The 13174-nt window shown below is 37.1% G+C and overlaps 1 protein-coding gene across 1 annotated transcript; it reads left to right on the forward strand.

Annotated features, from left to right (window-relative positions):
• Positions 1–4783: 4783 nt before the first annotated feature.
• On the forward strand, positions 4784–8566 carry LOC107928774 (COP1-interactive protein 1). The gene is made up of 3 exons (XM_016860041.2): positions 4784–4863; positions 5600–5772; positions 6171–8566. Exons 2-3 carry the CDS (start codon positions 5745–5747, stop codon positions 8369–8371), a joined length of 2229 nt encoding a protein of 742 aa, XP_016715530.1. The 5' UTR covers positions 4784–4863; positions 5600–5744; the 3' UTR covers positions 8372–8566.
• The last annotated feature ends 4608 nt before the right edge of the window (positions 8567–13174 follow it).

Consider the following 13174-nt stretch of genomic DNA (forward strand, 5'->3'; position numbering starts at 1 on the left):
AGCATGACGGGTGGCATCAAAGGATAAATTGGAACAGTTATTCCCAATAACACGAAAGATAACCCACGGAAGAAGGTAAGGAACCTGTGAAGGCTATAGATCTCTAATCGAGCAGAGTACTAAGTAGCCCAGAAATACCTAGCCCAGAGGTAACTGTAGACAATATTGATAAACCTAAAGATAACTCCTTAGAAGATGGAAACAAAATTGAACCGGGGGAGGAGAATGCACTGGCAGTTGAGATAGGAAAAGAAACACCTAAAGATGTCAAAATCACAAAGGTCCCATTCCCATCAAAATTTGAAGAAAGAAAAAAAGTGAGATGAGGATGAATTTTTAAGTTTCTTAAACTTGTTTAAAAAATTAAATGTTTAATCGAATTAATTGAGAAGGTTCTAAAGTACACTAAGTTTTTAAAAGAGAATATGGCAAGACGTAAGAAAATCAAGGTAGGAGAACAAGTTGATTTAAGTGCTTTTTGTAGCGTGATTATTTCAAGACAAGAACCTTAAAAGTTGAAAAGCTCGAGGAGTTTTACTATTCATATAGAGATAGGAAGTATTCACTTTAATAGAGCTATATGCGATTTAAGAGCTAGTATTAATTTAATGCCTCTATCAAGCTTTGAAAAACTCAAGTTAAGGGATCTTAAAACTACTCAGATAATGTTATAGTTAGCTTAGGTCATTAGCACATCCGAAATGGGTATTAGATTATGTGTTGGTTAAGGTATGAAGCATCATCATCCCTGTAGATTTTGTGGTACTTGATTTCAAAGAAGATCGTGAGATATCGATCTTATTAGGAAGACCTTTTCTAGCCACTTCTAGATCCACCATTGATTTAGAAAAAAAAATGAATTAACTATGAAAATTAATGGTGAGACTGAAACGTTTAAATGTGGCCATCAACTGAGCGATGAAGATAGGAGGAAATTAGGGGAGAAATGTAAAAATTTATTTATTTCTAACATCCCCGAGCCAAGGGACACGCTTCCTTTTATGCATGTAGAAAGAATAAATAGGTTCAAGGAAAGGGACAAACGAGCACAGGTGAAATGGTACAATGGACGATGGGCTAATATCAACAGAACATAAAAATCATATATCAGTGAACTGGTAACAAACCCGACAATAAAACATAAAAATGTTTGAATTGCTTAAACTATTGTAATTGTTGTATATTTAACTAACAGTGGAGTTTTGATTCTAACATTTGTTTGATACATATTTAGACTAAGACATCCTCAAGATGGAATTTTAGGCTAAAACAGAGTCGGTGTCGCGACACAGCAACCGTTTGTCGCAACATCACATACATAATACAAATATCAATGAAAAACACAACGATGTCACAACATGGCACCAGCAGGTCGTAACATAGCAGCCAGTTTCTCTAAGACTTCCAAACTGATGGATACGTTGCGACACAGAACCCCTGTGTCTCAACATTGCTACAATTTTCTGCAAGGTTGACCCGACCCATTCGCGTAACCTGGCAACCTACCCTTTATTTAACCTGATTTTTAACCATTTAAAACTCTATTTTATAACCTAAAACCATATTTACTTCTAGTTAAAACACCTATTAACCTCTAATTCCTCAAACTCTCTCAAATCTCTCAAAACTTCTTAAACCTTAAACCCTCAATCTGTAATACCCCTAACCCATATCCATTGCCAGAGTAGGGTTACAAGGCATTACTGATCAATAAACAGCATTTAGCCTACATTTATTATCCTCAAGCATTTATTCTCATATATCTTTCAAAACAATCACATTGTCCCTTATAAGGGCCTATGAGGCCTTAAACATGCTTTAGAAGTGGTTCGGGACTAAACCAATAATATACAAAAATTTCGGATAACTTAGAAATTTTTTAATCATACAAGGGTCACACGCCAGTGTGAATAGGCCCTGGGCCTCACACGGCTAATAGACACACCCATGTCTTAGGCCGTGTGGAAATAGGGCATACATACTAACTTGCATCACACGGCCAAGGACACACACATGTGCCCAGCCGTGTGAAAATTGGAGAGTATAATGACTTGGGTCAGACGGCCAACCACAGCCGTGTGCCCTATGAAATGGCCACACACACCCGTGTGCTAGGCCACATGCCATTTAGGGGGTATATTGACTTATACCACACGACCAGTCACACGCCCATGTGTGAGATCGTGTAGAGCATACTGACTTCAATTCAATTTCAACAACAGGGGACACTCGGCCGTGTAACCTAACCGTGTGTTTCACACGGCTAAGACACACGCCCATGTCTCTGTCCGTGTGGACAAAAATAGGCCATTTGCAAGACCAATTTGCCACCCTTTCTTGCACATACCTACATAAGCTCATATGGTATCATTTTAAGACACAACTATGTAGCCAAAAGTCATCAACCTATACATAATCATACCATATCCATTTCAACTAAATTCAATACTCAATTCCATATCATTTACCTATTCAATTACCAAACAATTTAATTTGCTTTACTAAGCATAATTCACATGTATAATTCATTTAGCAAAACTAATCCAAACATACATAACCACTTTAATTCCATTCATTCATTATAGGTCTATTACCAAACATTAAAAGTAGAACTATTTGCACATTCATAAGCATCAACAAGTTCATCATTTTATACCAACTCAAATGGACAAAATAAATATCCATCAATCATACTGTAGACCCTAAAGAAATGAGAAAATTAACATTTCTACTTCAGATTTGTGGTCCCGAAACAACTGTTCTGATTTGACCCAAAAACGAGTTGTTGCATGGACGATCCCTAAAGATAGTGCTGTAGTCCCTATTGTTCAAGAATTTTATGCATAAAAATACTGAAGGCCATATGTGGGAATCAGTACTTGTGCGAAGGAAAGAAGTGCGAGTAACCCCTCGAATAATTTAACACTTTTATAATGCTCCATACTATGAAATCGATTTTATTGACGGAACCGATTTAGAATACTTCTGGAACATAGATATGGATAACATTATAAAATTTTTAACTGAAGGAATGGGTGAATGGAAATATCGTTCAGGTACCAATGTTCTTGTATCCTTTCATCAAGCTATTATGTTTCTAAAGGCTAAATTGTGGATTCAATTTGTGTACACAAATAGTACCTGCTTTAAATGTTTCTAACGTTAATACTTTTAGAGCAATTTTACTCTATGCTATTTTATAGAAAAAGCAGGTCTGTATAGGTAAATGGATCCACCAAAACATGAAAAGATGCATTATTAGTAACCAGAAAGTGAGAGTTTTCTTTCTTCATTCAGTAACGGCGGCCTTATGCAAAAAGTTCGGTGTACCTATGACACATTGTTCCAACAATACATTGAGCTACTAGCCAAATAGATAAAAGATTGGAACAAGTGACAATAAGAAGTGACAGCTAAACTAGCTTCGTCTTAGAGGTTGACACAAGGTCAACAAGAAGTTGGTAAGAGTAGTCATTCAAAGCTAGATTGGATTATTCAGTAGATGTAGGAATCGAGACCATTTTTTCAAGAATTTGCTAGGCAAAACAACATCCGAGTTGCGATTGCGAGTGAGCCACTTGTTTATTTTTGTATCATGCATGGCTATTTGGCAGATGGTGTATACATACATTTTGTATTTAACTTTTACAATTAACTTCTTCGCTTATATTTTTTTTGTCTTAGAAAGATAATTGCCCCTTACTATGAAAGTGTACGCTAAACTCCCTTGAATTGTAGTTTATGAACTTATCTTTTCTATGGATACGCCATACCTAGGCAGTGGTTGGATAATAGAGCTTTTCTTTTATAATTCCTATTACTTTATTTAAAGGTGAGCTACAAAAACAAAAGAAGACTATTAGTTTTTAACTATAAAGGAAACCATCATAACTATTTTATCAAAGATTTAAGTTAAGTTGAAGGATTTCAATTCGTCAGTAATGCCCCTGTCCGTTGGGGGTCTATTTGGCTGAATGATACACGCCATGTCTTCCTAACAAGCTAAGGGGTGTTACATAACCTGACAAGCATTAGAATCAAACAGGTAAAAGGGTGATAAGTATAAGGTCCTTAAGCACAACCTTGTTGGATAAAGATTCTTTAACCAACAAACATAGGGTCTTAAGACATGATCTCGATAAATAGCAAAGTCCCAACTAACTAAAAGAATACCAAATGCTCTCATACAAGAAAATGACTCATGAGTAACAAGAAGAATAAAGGTAAGGTTCATCTATAAAGAAAAAGTTACAACAATTACTAGAGATCATCTTTTACTAACAACATTCTTTGATATCCTTAGTGTCCTTATTCTCTTCAAATACTTACCTACGTAAGCATCAAAGAGCATCTTAGAGCACTAGTTTCAGCTCTTCATAGCTCACCTTATTCTTATGGACCTTTTCTTCTCAAGTCCAACTCATTATCTAAAGTAAAAGTTGTTACCATATTGAAAATTTTACAAATTCTTATAATAAGAAGAAGGTTTTTAACTTTCGAAGCAAATAAGAAGGTTTTACATATTCTAAATTCTTATCATAAGGTTTTACAAATAAAAAGGTTTTACAAAGTATCCCTCATAGCGAGATAACAACTTTAATAATTATTTGTAAAAGTATCCATACAAAATCTAAATTAAGACATGACAAAAGACAAAGTGCGGGACATCATCCAGGTGGCATTGTGTTTAATTTTTTTTTAACCACATTACCTTTTCTAATTGATGAATGGAATTTATCTTTTTTTTTTTTGGCTAATTCAATCATTTTAAATTTAATAGAAACGCAAACCCCAGGAGGGATTTTGTTTCAAAAGAAGCGCCAAAATCTCCCAAAACAAACGAATAAAAAGGAAATTGAATTTGTAATTACCCTTTTTTACTATTTTTTTCAATTTCTTTTCCCTACTTTGTTATTATTATTATTATTGTCTCTTTTCATTGCATTTTGATCGACAGAGCGAATATTCGCCTTCAATTTCTGGCTAAGATTTGTTTTCAACGTATTTGTTTCCTGTTAATGAAAAACCTCTCCTATCTTAGTTTAATTTTCCACGAAAATGGAGCAGAAACGAAACTTATTCAAATATAACAACTTATTTTCATTTCAAAAAAAAAAAACTGAAAGACATTTTTTTGATACATTAGTTCATCTTATAGCATTATTGTTAGATGGAAATCTGAATTAGGTTCTGTATATATAATTTTCACTTAAAGTTACATGTGATGGTAGGTTTTTTTTGTTTTTTTGGCTATTTGTTAATTATTACTCAAAAGGTGAAGCATATTCATTGAAAATTTTGACACGGGTGCCTCATTGCGTGTTTGTCAAAACCAAATCATTGCAAGAATTTTGTCTTTGTTAGCATTTTCGATGAATGTTCGACATACCAATTCTCGTGCAGAGGAATTAAGTTTCTTCTATTAATATACTGTCTTGGATGAAAGCATTTTAGTAAAGAGGGAGAAACAGTAACCGTAAGCCATCTAAAATGCATTGATCGCCCAAACTGTTTTCGATGACATGCTTAAGGACTTTACTATGTTTGAATGGATCAATGTCAAAAATAATTCATTAATGTTATGTCACCTTATTTTCAGAGGTTTAGTTTGATGTGTTTGCGATGGGAAGTGCATTGGTTATGCTTGGGGATTCATTCGTGAAATTTGCTGCAAATTTCATGTTGGAGATGAAGCAATAAGAACTGACAAAAGATCTCCGAGGGTTATCTTGATACTCAAAGCCATGGAGCAATTGGAAATGTCGAAAGCAGGTTCGTAAAAAGCTCGTAGAATCCCAAAGGATGCACGTTATTTTGATGTAAAATCATGCTAATATCCAAAGTTTCTTACATCTATTGGATGGAAACTCAGTTTTATCAGTGGTCGATTGGCTTTTCATTCGAAAAGTACAGTTCCTTCTTATTTTAATATGGTTTCACTTCTTAATGGGTGCATGCCTACATACTAACAAGCATTTTGTGAATGATTTTAGCTAAGGCAAGACAATGTTAGTCAGCAAGTTTAGCTAGGAAAAAAAATCCACTATCTTCCAGTAGGCGCATACCATATACATGACTTGATCATGGTTGAGTTTTTCAATTTATTCTATGGCCACTTCGTTTGGGCTGTTGATTATAGATTCACAAGTTCACCTTTTTCTGCCCTCCAGACGTAGACAAGAAGGTAGAAAGAATCCTGAAACTGATTAAGAGGAGAAACAGAGGGAAAAAGGACCAAGAACTTGTTGGACTTGTAGAAGACTTTCACAAACAGTATCAGTTGCTGTATGCACAGTATGATCATCTTATACGACAGCCTGGAAAGCAAGCTCGCGAAGGAAACGGAAACGGAAACGGAAGTTGTTCTTATCATGCCTCTAGCTCGGATTCCGAATATTATTCCTCCGAGGATGTAGAAATTAACACCGCACTCAGTAACAATAGAAGTTCCTTTAGAAGGACGGCAACCAACATGGGGGAGGAACTTAAAAAGGCATACGCCGAGGTTGCTGACCTGAAACATCAATTGGCCTCTAGGAAAAAAGAGAAGGAAGCTTTAGATTCGGACCATCGGGCTGCTTTAAGTAAAATCCAAGAAACAGAAACCATGAATGCAGATTTGAGAAACGAAATGGATGGGCTAGAAGAGAGACTTTTTGCTCTTGGAACAGTGCCTAAGGGACAGGTAGCAGAGCATTTAGCTGGATTGATAACTGAGCTTGAATCTCACCACAAGAAGAAAAGTGGATTGGAAGCTGAGCTTTGTGGTAAGCTAGCTGAACTGGAACAGCAAAGAGAGACAAACAAGGCGCTGCTTGTGCACATCTCGGAGGAAGGAGTAGCGGAACGCATGGAGCAAATCAAGGACAATGAAAACAATTTAACATCAAAAATTGAGGATTCCATGGCTCGGGTCAGTAATCTGAAAAACGAAGTGGACTATTTACGATCTCAAAAATGTGAATCATTTGATGAGGTAAATATAATGAAGCAGGAATTGGAATCGGTACGTAGCCGGAACACTGAATTAGAAATGGTCCTAGAGAGGAAATCCACAGAGGTTTCCCAGTATCTGATTCAAGTGAAAACCTTGAAAGAGGAATTAGCAAGAAAGAGTGACGTGGAGCAGATAATGGCAGAAGAAAAAGAAGCCCTACAGGTGCAGGTGATGGATTTGGAATCTGAGGTGGATGCCCTCCGCAAACAGAAGAATAAACCAGAAGACGAAGTGAAGAGTAAACTTGGTGAAATCAATCACTTGAGAGAGGAAAAAGGTCAACTGAATGCTAGGATTCTAGAACTGGAGACATTATATCGAGAGAGAAGCCTTGAGGAGGACAGGAAATGTAAAAGGGCTAACGAAACTGCTAAGATGAAAGCGGAGGTTAACCTTCTGCAGCCCAAGTTGGATTCCCTGAAGGCGGAGCAAAGCTCGTTGGAGTGTCAGATTACAAATCAGCAAACAACGACAAAAGAGAAAGACAATAACAAATCTATGCCGCTCAAAACTAGGCTGGTCAGACGATTGTCGCTAGGAAATATTACTAATCTTAATTACCATAATCTAGAAAGGAAGATGGAGGATTTAGCAGTAGAATTCGGCAAGAAAATTGATGATGGCATCCGTCTTTTGTACCAGAGGATCAAAATTGCTGAAAGGATACAGCACGAGAACACACAGATTTTCAAGTTAACAACAGAGAGGCTCCAACAAGAAATCGAAACACTCTACCTAGACAATGAAGCACTCCAACAAAGGGTGGGCACAATTGATTATGAGCTCAGGACATTGAGGGATACAATGGAGGCAGAAAAAGCCGCAATGGCGGGATTGAATGCGATGATGGATAAGTTAGAAGACGAGAGGAATTACCTGACCCCCAATGTGACAGACGAGGGTGTTTCTGTAATCGACGAATGTGAACAGGCCAAGAGTAACGTGGAAATATTGGTGGCAGAAATGCAGAAGGAAAATGAGGAAGAGTTGTTAAGGGAGAAAGTGATGAGTTTGGAGGCTAAGTTGAGCGAGGAAGGAGAAGAAAAGTTGAAGATGTTGAAAGAGATGAGGGAGCTTGAGCAAAAGATGAGAGAAATGCATGAGGAAAACGAGTTGTTAAGAGAGAGAGTGATGAACTTGAAAGCCAAGTTGAGTGAAGAAGGAGAAGAAATGTTGAAGGCGTTGAAAGCAATGAGTGAATTGGAGAAGCTTTCCAAAGAAAAAGATGAGATATTGTCGGATCGTGAAGAAGAGAAGAGAGAAGCCATAAGGCAGCTTTGCCTCTTGATCGACTACCACCGCACCTGCTCAGACCATCTCAAGAAATCTATCTCAACCGTAACTCTTACCCTTAGAAACAAGAAAATGAAATGAACTTTGCCCACCAAATCTTAAAAATCAAAACAAAAACTTTGCCCATTCAAAGGCTATTACTTCTACATTTAAAATAAAAAAAAATTGTTCACATAAATCTCAATTTATTCATTTCTTTATAAAAAGACATACTTTTAACCTGATGTACCCCTGTATATTCTTTAATTTGTCTTATGAGATTGCATCTAATTGTTACTTACAATTAAAACTGTTCATGGGTTGGGTTATTTGGCCTGACTCGAAGGTCTGCCCGAAATGTAGGAGGGTTTGAGCAAAAATATAGATCTGAAAAATGGGCTTATAAGGCTAATTTAAGAAACGCAAAATTGAAATAAAATAACAAATTGGAGGATAGTTAAGAAAACTGAACAGCTAGACTAGCTAGTACAAAATGTTGCTCATCCAAACAAAAACAATTTCTCTTCATTTTGTTTCCCTCTTCCTATGCTTTCTTCTGTAGATTCCTGTTCATTTGATTTGTAGAGCTCAGAGTTAGAGGTAATATTTTGTTACTTAGGATTTTAAGTTGATTTTAAATTGATTTATAGATATAGACCGGTTTTGCTAGAAAGCTCGTCCAGCTGGACGCATTTTCCAACTAATAGTTAAATTCTAACAACTTTTTGAACATTGCAGCCAACGGTAAAAAGTAAATTAAAATCCCTAACGGTAACATTTTTTTAACCCTATAAATACCCCTCAAATTTTTTTTTTCATTCATATCCTTCTCTCAACTCTATCAATTCTCTCAAAATCTCTCAAACCTTCTCAAGTCTCTCAACTCTCTTGTTTTTAATAATTTTCGATATTTTTATTTAAAAATATTATTATTTTTAATTATCTCATTTTTATTCTTTTAAATTGATTTTTCACGAATGGTCGCCTTCCTAATCTGCTTTGATGACAAGCATATTTCTACTGCCCAATTAGTAATAGTAAGACCGAAATTTAAATTTCATTAATTTCAATAATTTTAAATTTAAATTTTTTTATTATAATTATAATTTTTTGTGTAAATAGGCGGATGATCATATTCTGAATAGATTTATCCGTAATATGGGAAAACGTGCAATTTCTGAAATTCGTGGCCACTTACAAGCTATTAAATTCTTACATATGTCTTATATGTTCGAGGGCTGCAAACTCGATTTGCAACTAATTATTGCGTTGGTGGAAAGATGGAGGCCCGAAACACACACTTTCCACCTTCCATACGGCAAGTGTACAATCACACTCAAAGATGTAGCGCTACAACTCGATTTACTAGTGGATGGGCCAATCATCACGGGATCTAGGATCATTTCAGACAAAGTGGTCACCTCTATCGATCACTGTTAGGGAAGGTCCTGGACAAGTTCAAAGGTAGTCGAATATCGATGAACTGGTTGAATGATAATTTTGATAAGCTCCATAAAGACCCTTAAGACTGAAGGGAAAAGGTGATACAACAATATGCCCAAGCATACATCATGAGGTTAATTGGGGGTATTTTATTACCCGACAAATCTCAAAATTTAGTGCACGTAAGGTGGATACTACATCTAGTGGACTTCAATGACAGCGGGAAATTAAGTTAGGGATCTGTCATATTGTCCATGTTATACCAAGAGATGTGTTAGGCTATGAACTTGAAGTCGGCATTGATCGATGGTTATTTGCTCCTGCTGCAGTCATGAGCGTGATAGCGACTACCGTTTCTACGTTCCAAGGTGACCGACCTATATATGTGCCCATTGGTGACGAGGTAAACATCATTTATTAAAAAATACGTAATTTACATAATAATTTTTATTATTTTACGTTTCAACTAACATATCGCTTGTACAGATGAAATCATAGACCAAGCTACATAAGACTGCTCGAGGTTCTAGAAGATATTAGGCTATTGTTAGATCAACGATCAGAATTAGTTACACATTCTTTCGGACCTATATTAATTACATAATGATTTGTAAAAAAATTCATAAATAATTATATTTAAAATTTTGCTTATCAGTTCTAGAATTAGTTACATATTCTTTCGGACCTATATTAATTACATAATGATTTGTAAAAAAATTCATAAATAATTATATTTAAAATTTTGCTTATCAGTTTGAATGGATGTCGTACGTCGACATTAATGTCATATCTTGTATCTCACCAGAAGTGTTGGGAAATCAACGGATGCGGGACACTAAGGTGCTATTGATTATGTACACGATGGTGGAAATGCACAAATCGAACTGGGTGTTAAGGCAGTTTAAGTGGAGGCAACGAATTCTGCCGCCACTGCAAGACTTGAAGGAATTGCACAAGGTGGAAATGCGGAGGAAGGACAACATCGACTAGTTGATGCGGCACGAGAAGCACATCCAGGCGTGGGATCGTATGTTGCAACCCATACCCGTTTGAACAATTTTTCTTAGCGGACACGGCAATAGTTGATGATTACTTAGCATGGTTCAGAGTCATTGGTAAGTCGTATTTGCTATCACCGGAGGAGAAAAGTAGACAAATTCAGGCAAAGAGGTCACGTTGACCGCCACAACAAACTAGGAAGGGACGTAGTCGCACGATGGGTTCGTCATCTACTCTAGTAAAAGATGTGCCACCTATGGCTACATAATATCCAAGTTACTTCCCTCCATGTATACTCATTCAATTAACTAACCCTATGTTTTATTCACAAACACCACCGCATTACAGACCACCGCTGCACGTGGTCGGTTCTTCTATTCCCACAGTACATATTTTGTACCACCAACGTCCTCTGCATATTGCACCTTTGCACAGATGTCGATGCTGAACCCCATGCCAGGTTAGTCGCCAACGTGCCCACCGCCACCAATGCAACTGCCCGTGCAGCAGTCGATGGCGATGTCGATGCCCGGTACCTTTTAAACGTACTCAGAATTTCAGGCACCTTATGGTTTCACGCCTATAGTGACTCAAACACCGCACACATCACTATTTTACGTGGGTGACTCATTATCACAACCGGTGGATGAGGGAGTGGTGGATACACGATGTTAGAAAAGGACGACATAATAATCGACCACTGTGTAAGATGACGATGATGCCGATCCTGAAGATACGATTGTCTAAGGGGCCTCGCTAGCTACTTACTCAAGCGATGGTGATGACAAGGAGGAAGTCTATAGGTTGACACCTCTAGTGGTACGACCGATTATACGCAGAAATCCTCCACGCGACCGCCATCCACTTCCTTGTGGCACACATTCTATCTGACGACACCATTGATTCTATTTTTTATTTTAATTTTGTTAATGTAAATATAGACATGTCAAATAAAAAGACCGAGGTTATTCATTCAAACAAACCACTTGTCATTATTACCATCTATGTTTCATCAATAAATAATGAATGTCAATTTTTTTTATTGACATTGTTTTGAATATGAACTTTTTTGGATTTACCTTGTTATCGACAACTAAATAAATTATATGTCATTGGAACTGATTGCAATACGAAACATCGATCTTTATAGTTATATTGAATACAACAAAAACTTAGAACCATAAGAAATTTGGTTGAAAGCAATGCTATCGACGCTAGGGCCCCAATGTTTCCCTATACAGAGAACAAGTAGGCTTCGTATGCCCAGTGTTTCTATAATATCCACATAATTTCTATTGATCATGCCTCTCTCGAATATCTATATTGTTCCTTATCCGGGTGGAATTCAGGTGACTTTTCGGGATACAATGCAAGTCCTTGTTTTGCACCAGCTTGAACGATGTGTTGGACACAAGCGGCCACATACTCTCAGCCAGTATAATCTTGCATGAGACAATTGCATGTGCGCATAGAAACCGAAGTGCTTGGAAGCTCCCACAATCGCAAGTCTCTTCCGTTAGGTTCACATGATACAATGCACCTAACATTTCCTGATCGGGCCTAGCATGCTCAATGACTCAAAAATTGAGGTTTTGACGTGAGGAACACACTACATACATCATGTTCGCTCTCGCTGTACTTCACTGAATCTCTTTCATCACGTCATCACATAATGTACCGCCATCTACTATTTGTCTAGCATACATCAACTCCCTCTTAAGAAATAAGGTTGCCAATCAAAAATATGTCTCTTTGACAACTGATGTTACTGGCAAGTGATGCAACTTTTCCATAGCCTTCTTTTTTGCAACCCATACTTTGTAGTACGTTGGAGTGTACTAATACTGACTACGTATGTTCACAATCAGCACTGATATTTCAACCCGGGGATTGGCTTTCATCATCGGTAGAATAATGCTAACAATCATGTCTAAGTCTAGCCTCGGATGGTCCTGACTTGCACTCGTCGCAACACACATATTTCAACACCCCTCGTTTGCATTTGCAACCACTTTTTCCTCACGTGCATCTCCTTCATTGTTCGTGCCTTTATTGTTACCTTCAAGCACAGTGTTGGACATACCCTCACCGACTCCCGTCGAAAGGAGTATGTCATCGATTCTTCTATAATCTATGTACCCGCTAAAATAATCTTTGGGTTGATGACCGATGTACGTCGATGATCCCCTTATATAACTACTTCTGCCACATAACATCAACCTAGTATCAAACTTGAAATCAAATATACTGATTGAATGTCGAGCGCAAGTATCTACATTTGGGTTATACTGATACCCCGATTAGAACTGATCCCCAAAGTTTAGATCGATGCCAGAGACCAATGAGTGTCTGTCTATAGATGTTCTAGGAACATCATAGTAGCTACTTTGAAGGAAACCAGAAAACCTACTGCACAATTGTATAGTAGGACTTTCTGCTTGAACTTCGATACCCGTATTTGTC

This window comes from Gossypium hirsutum, chromosome A08 (assembly GCF_007990345.1).
Source record: "Gossypium hirsutum isolate 1008001.06 chromosome A08, Gossypium_hirsutum_v2.1, whole genome shotgun sequence".
NCBI lineage: Eukaryota > Viridiplantae > Streptophyta > Magnoliopsida > Malvales > Malvaceae > Gossypium > Gossypium hirsutum.

Coding starts and splice junctions, on each gene's coding strand:
- LOC107928774 (XM_016860041.2), top strand. CDS start 5,745: ATGGAGCAATTGGAAATGTCGAAAGCAG. Junction 5,773..6,170: donor ATTGGAAATGTCGAAAGCAG/GTTCGTAAAAAG, acceptor TCTGCCCTCCAG/ACGTAGACAAGAAGGTAGAA.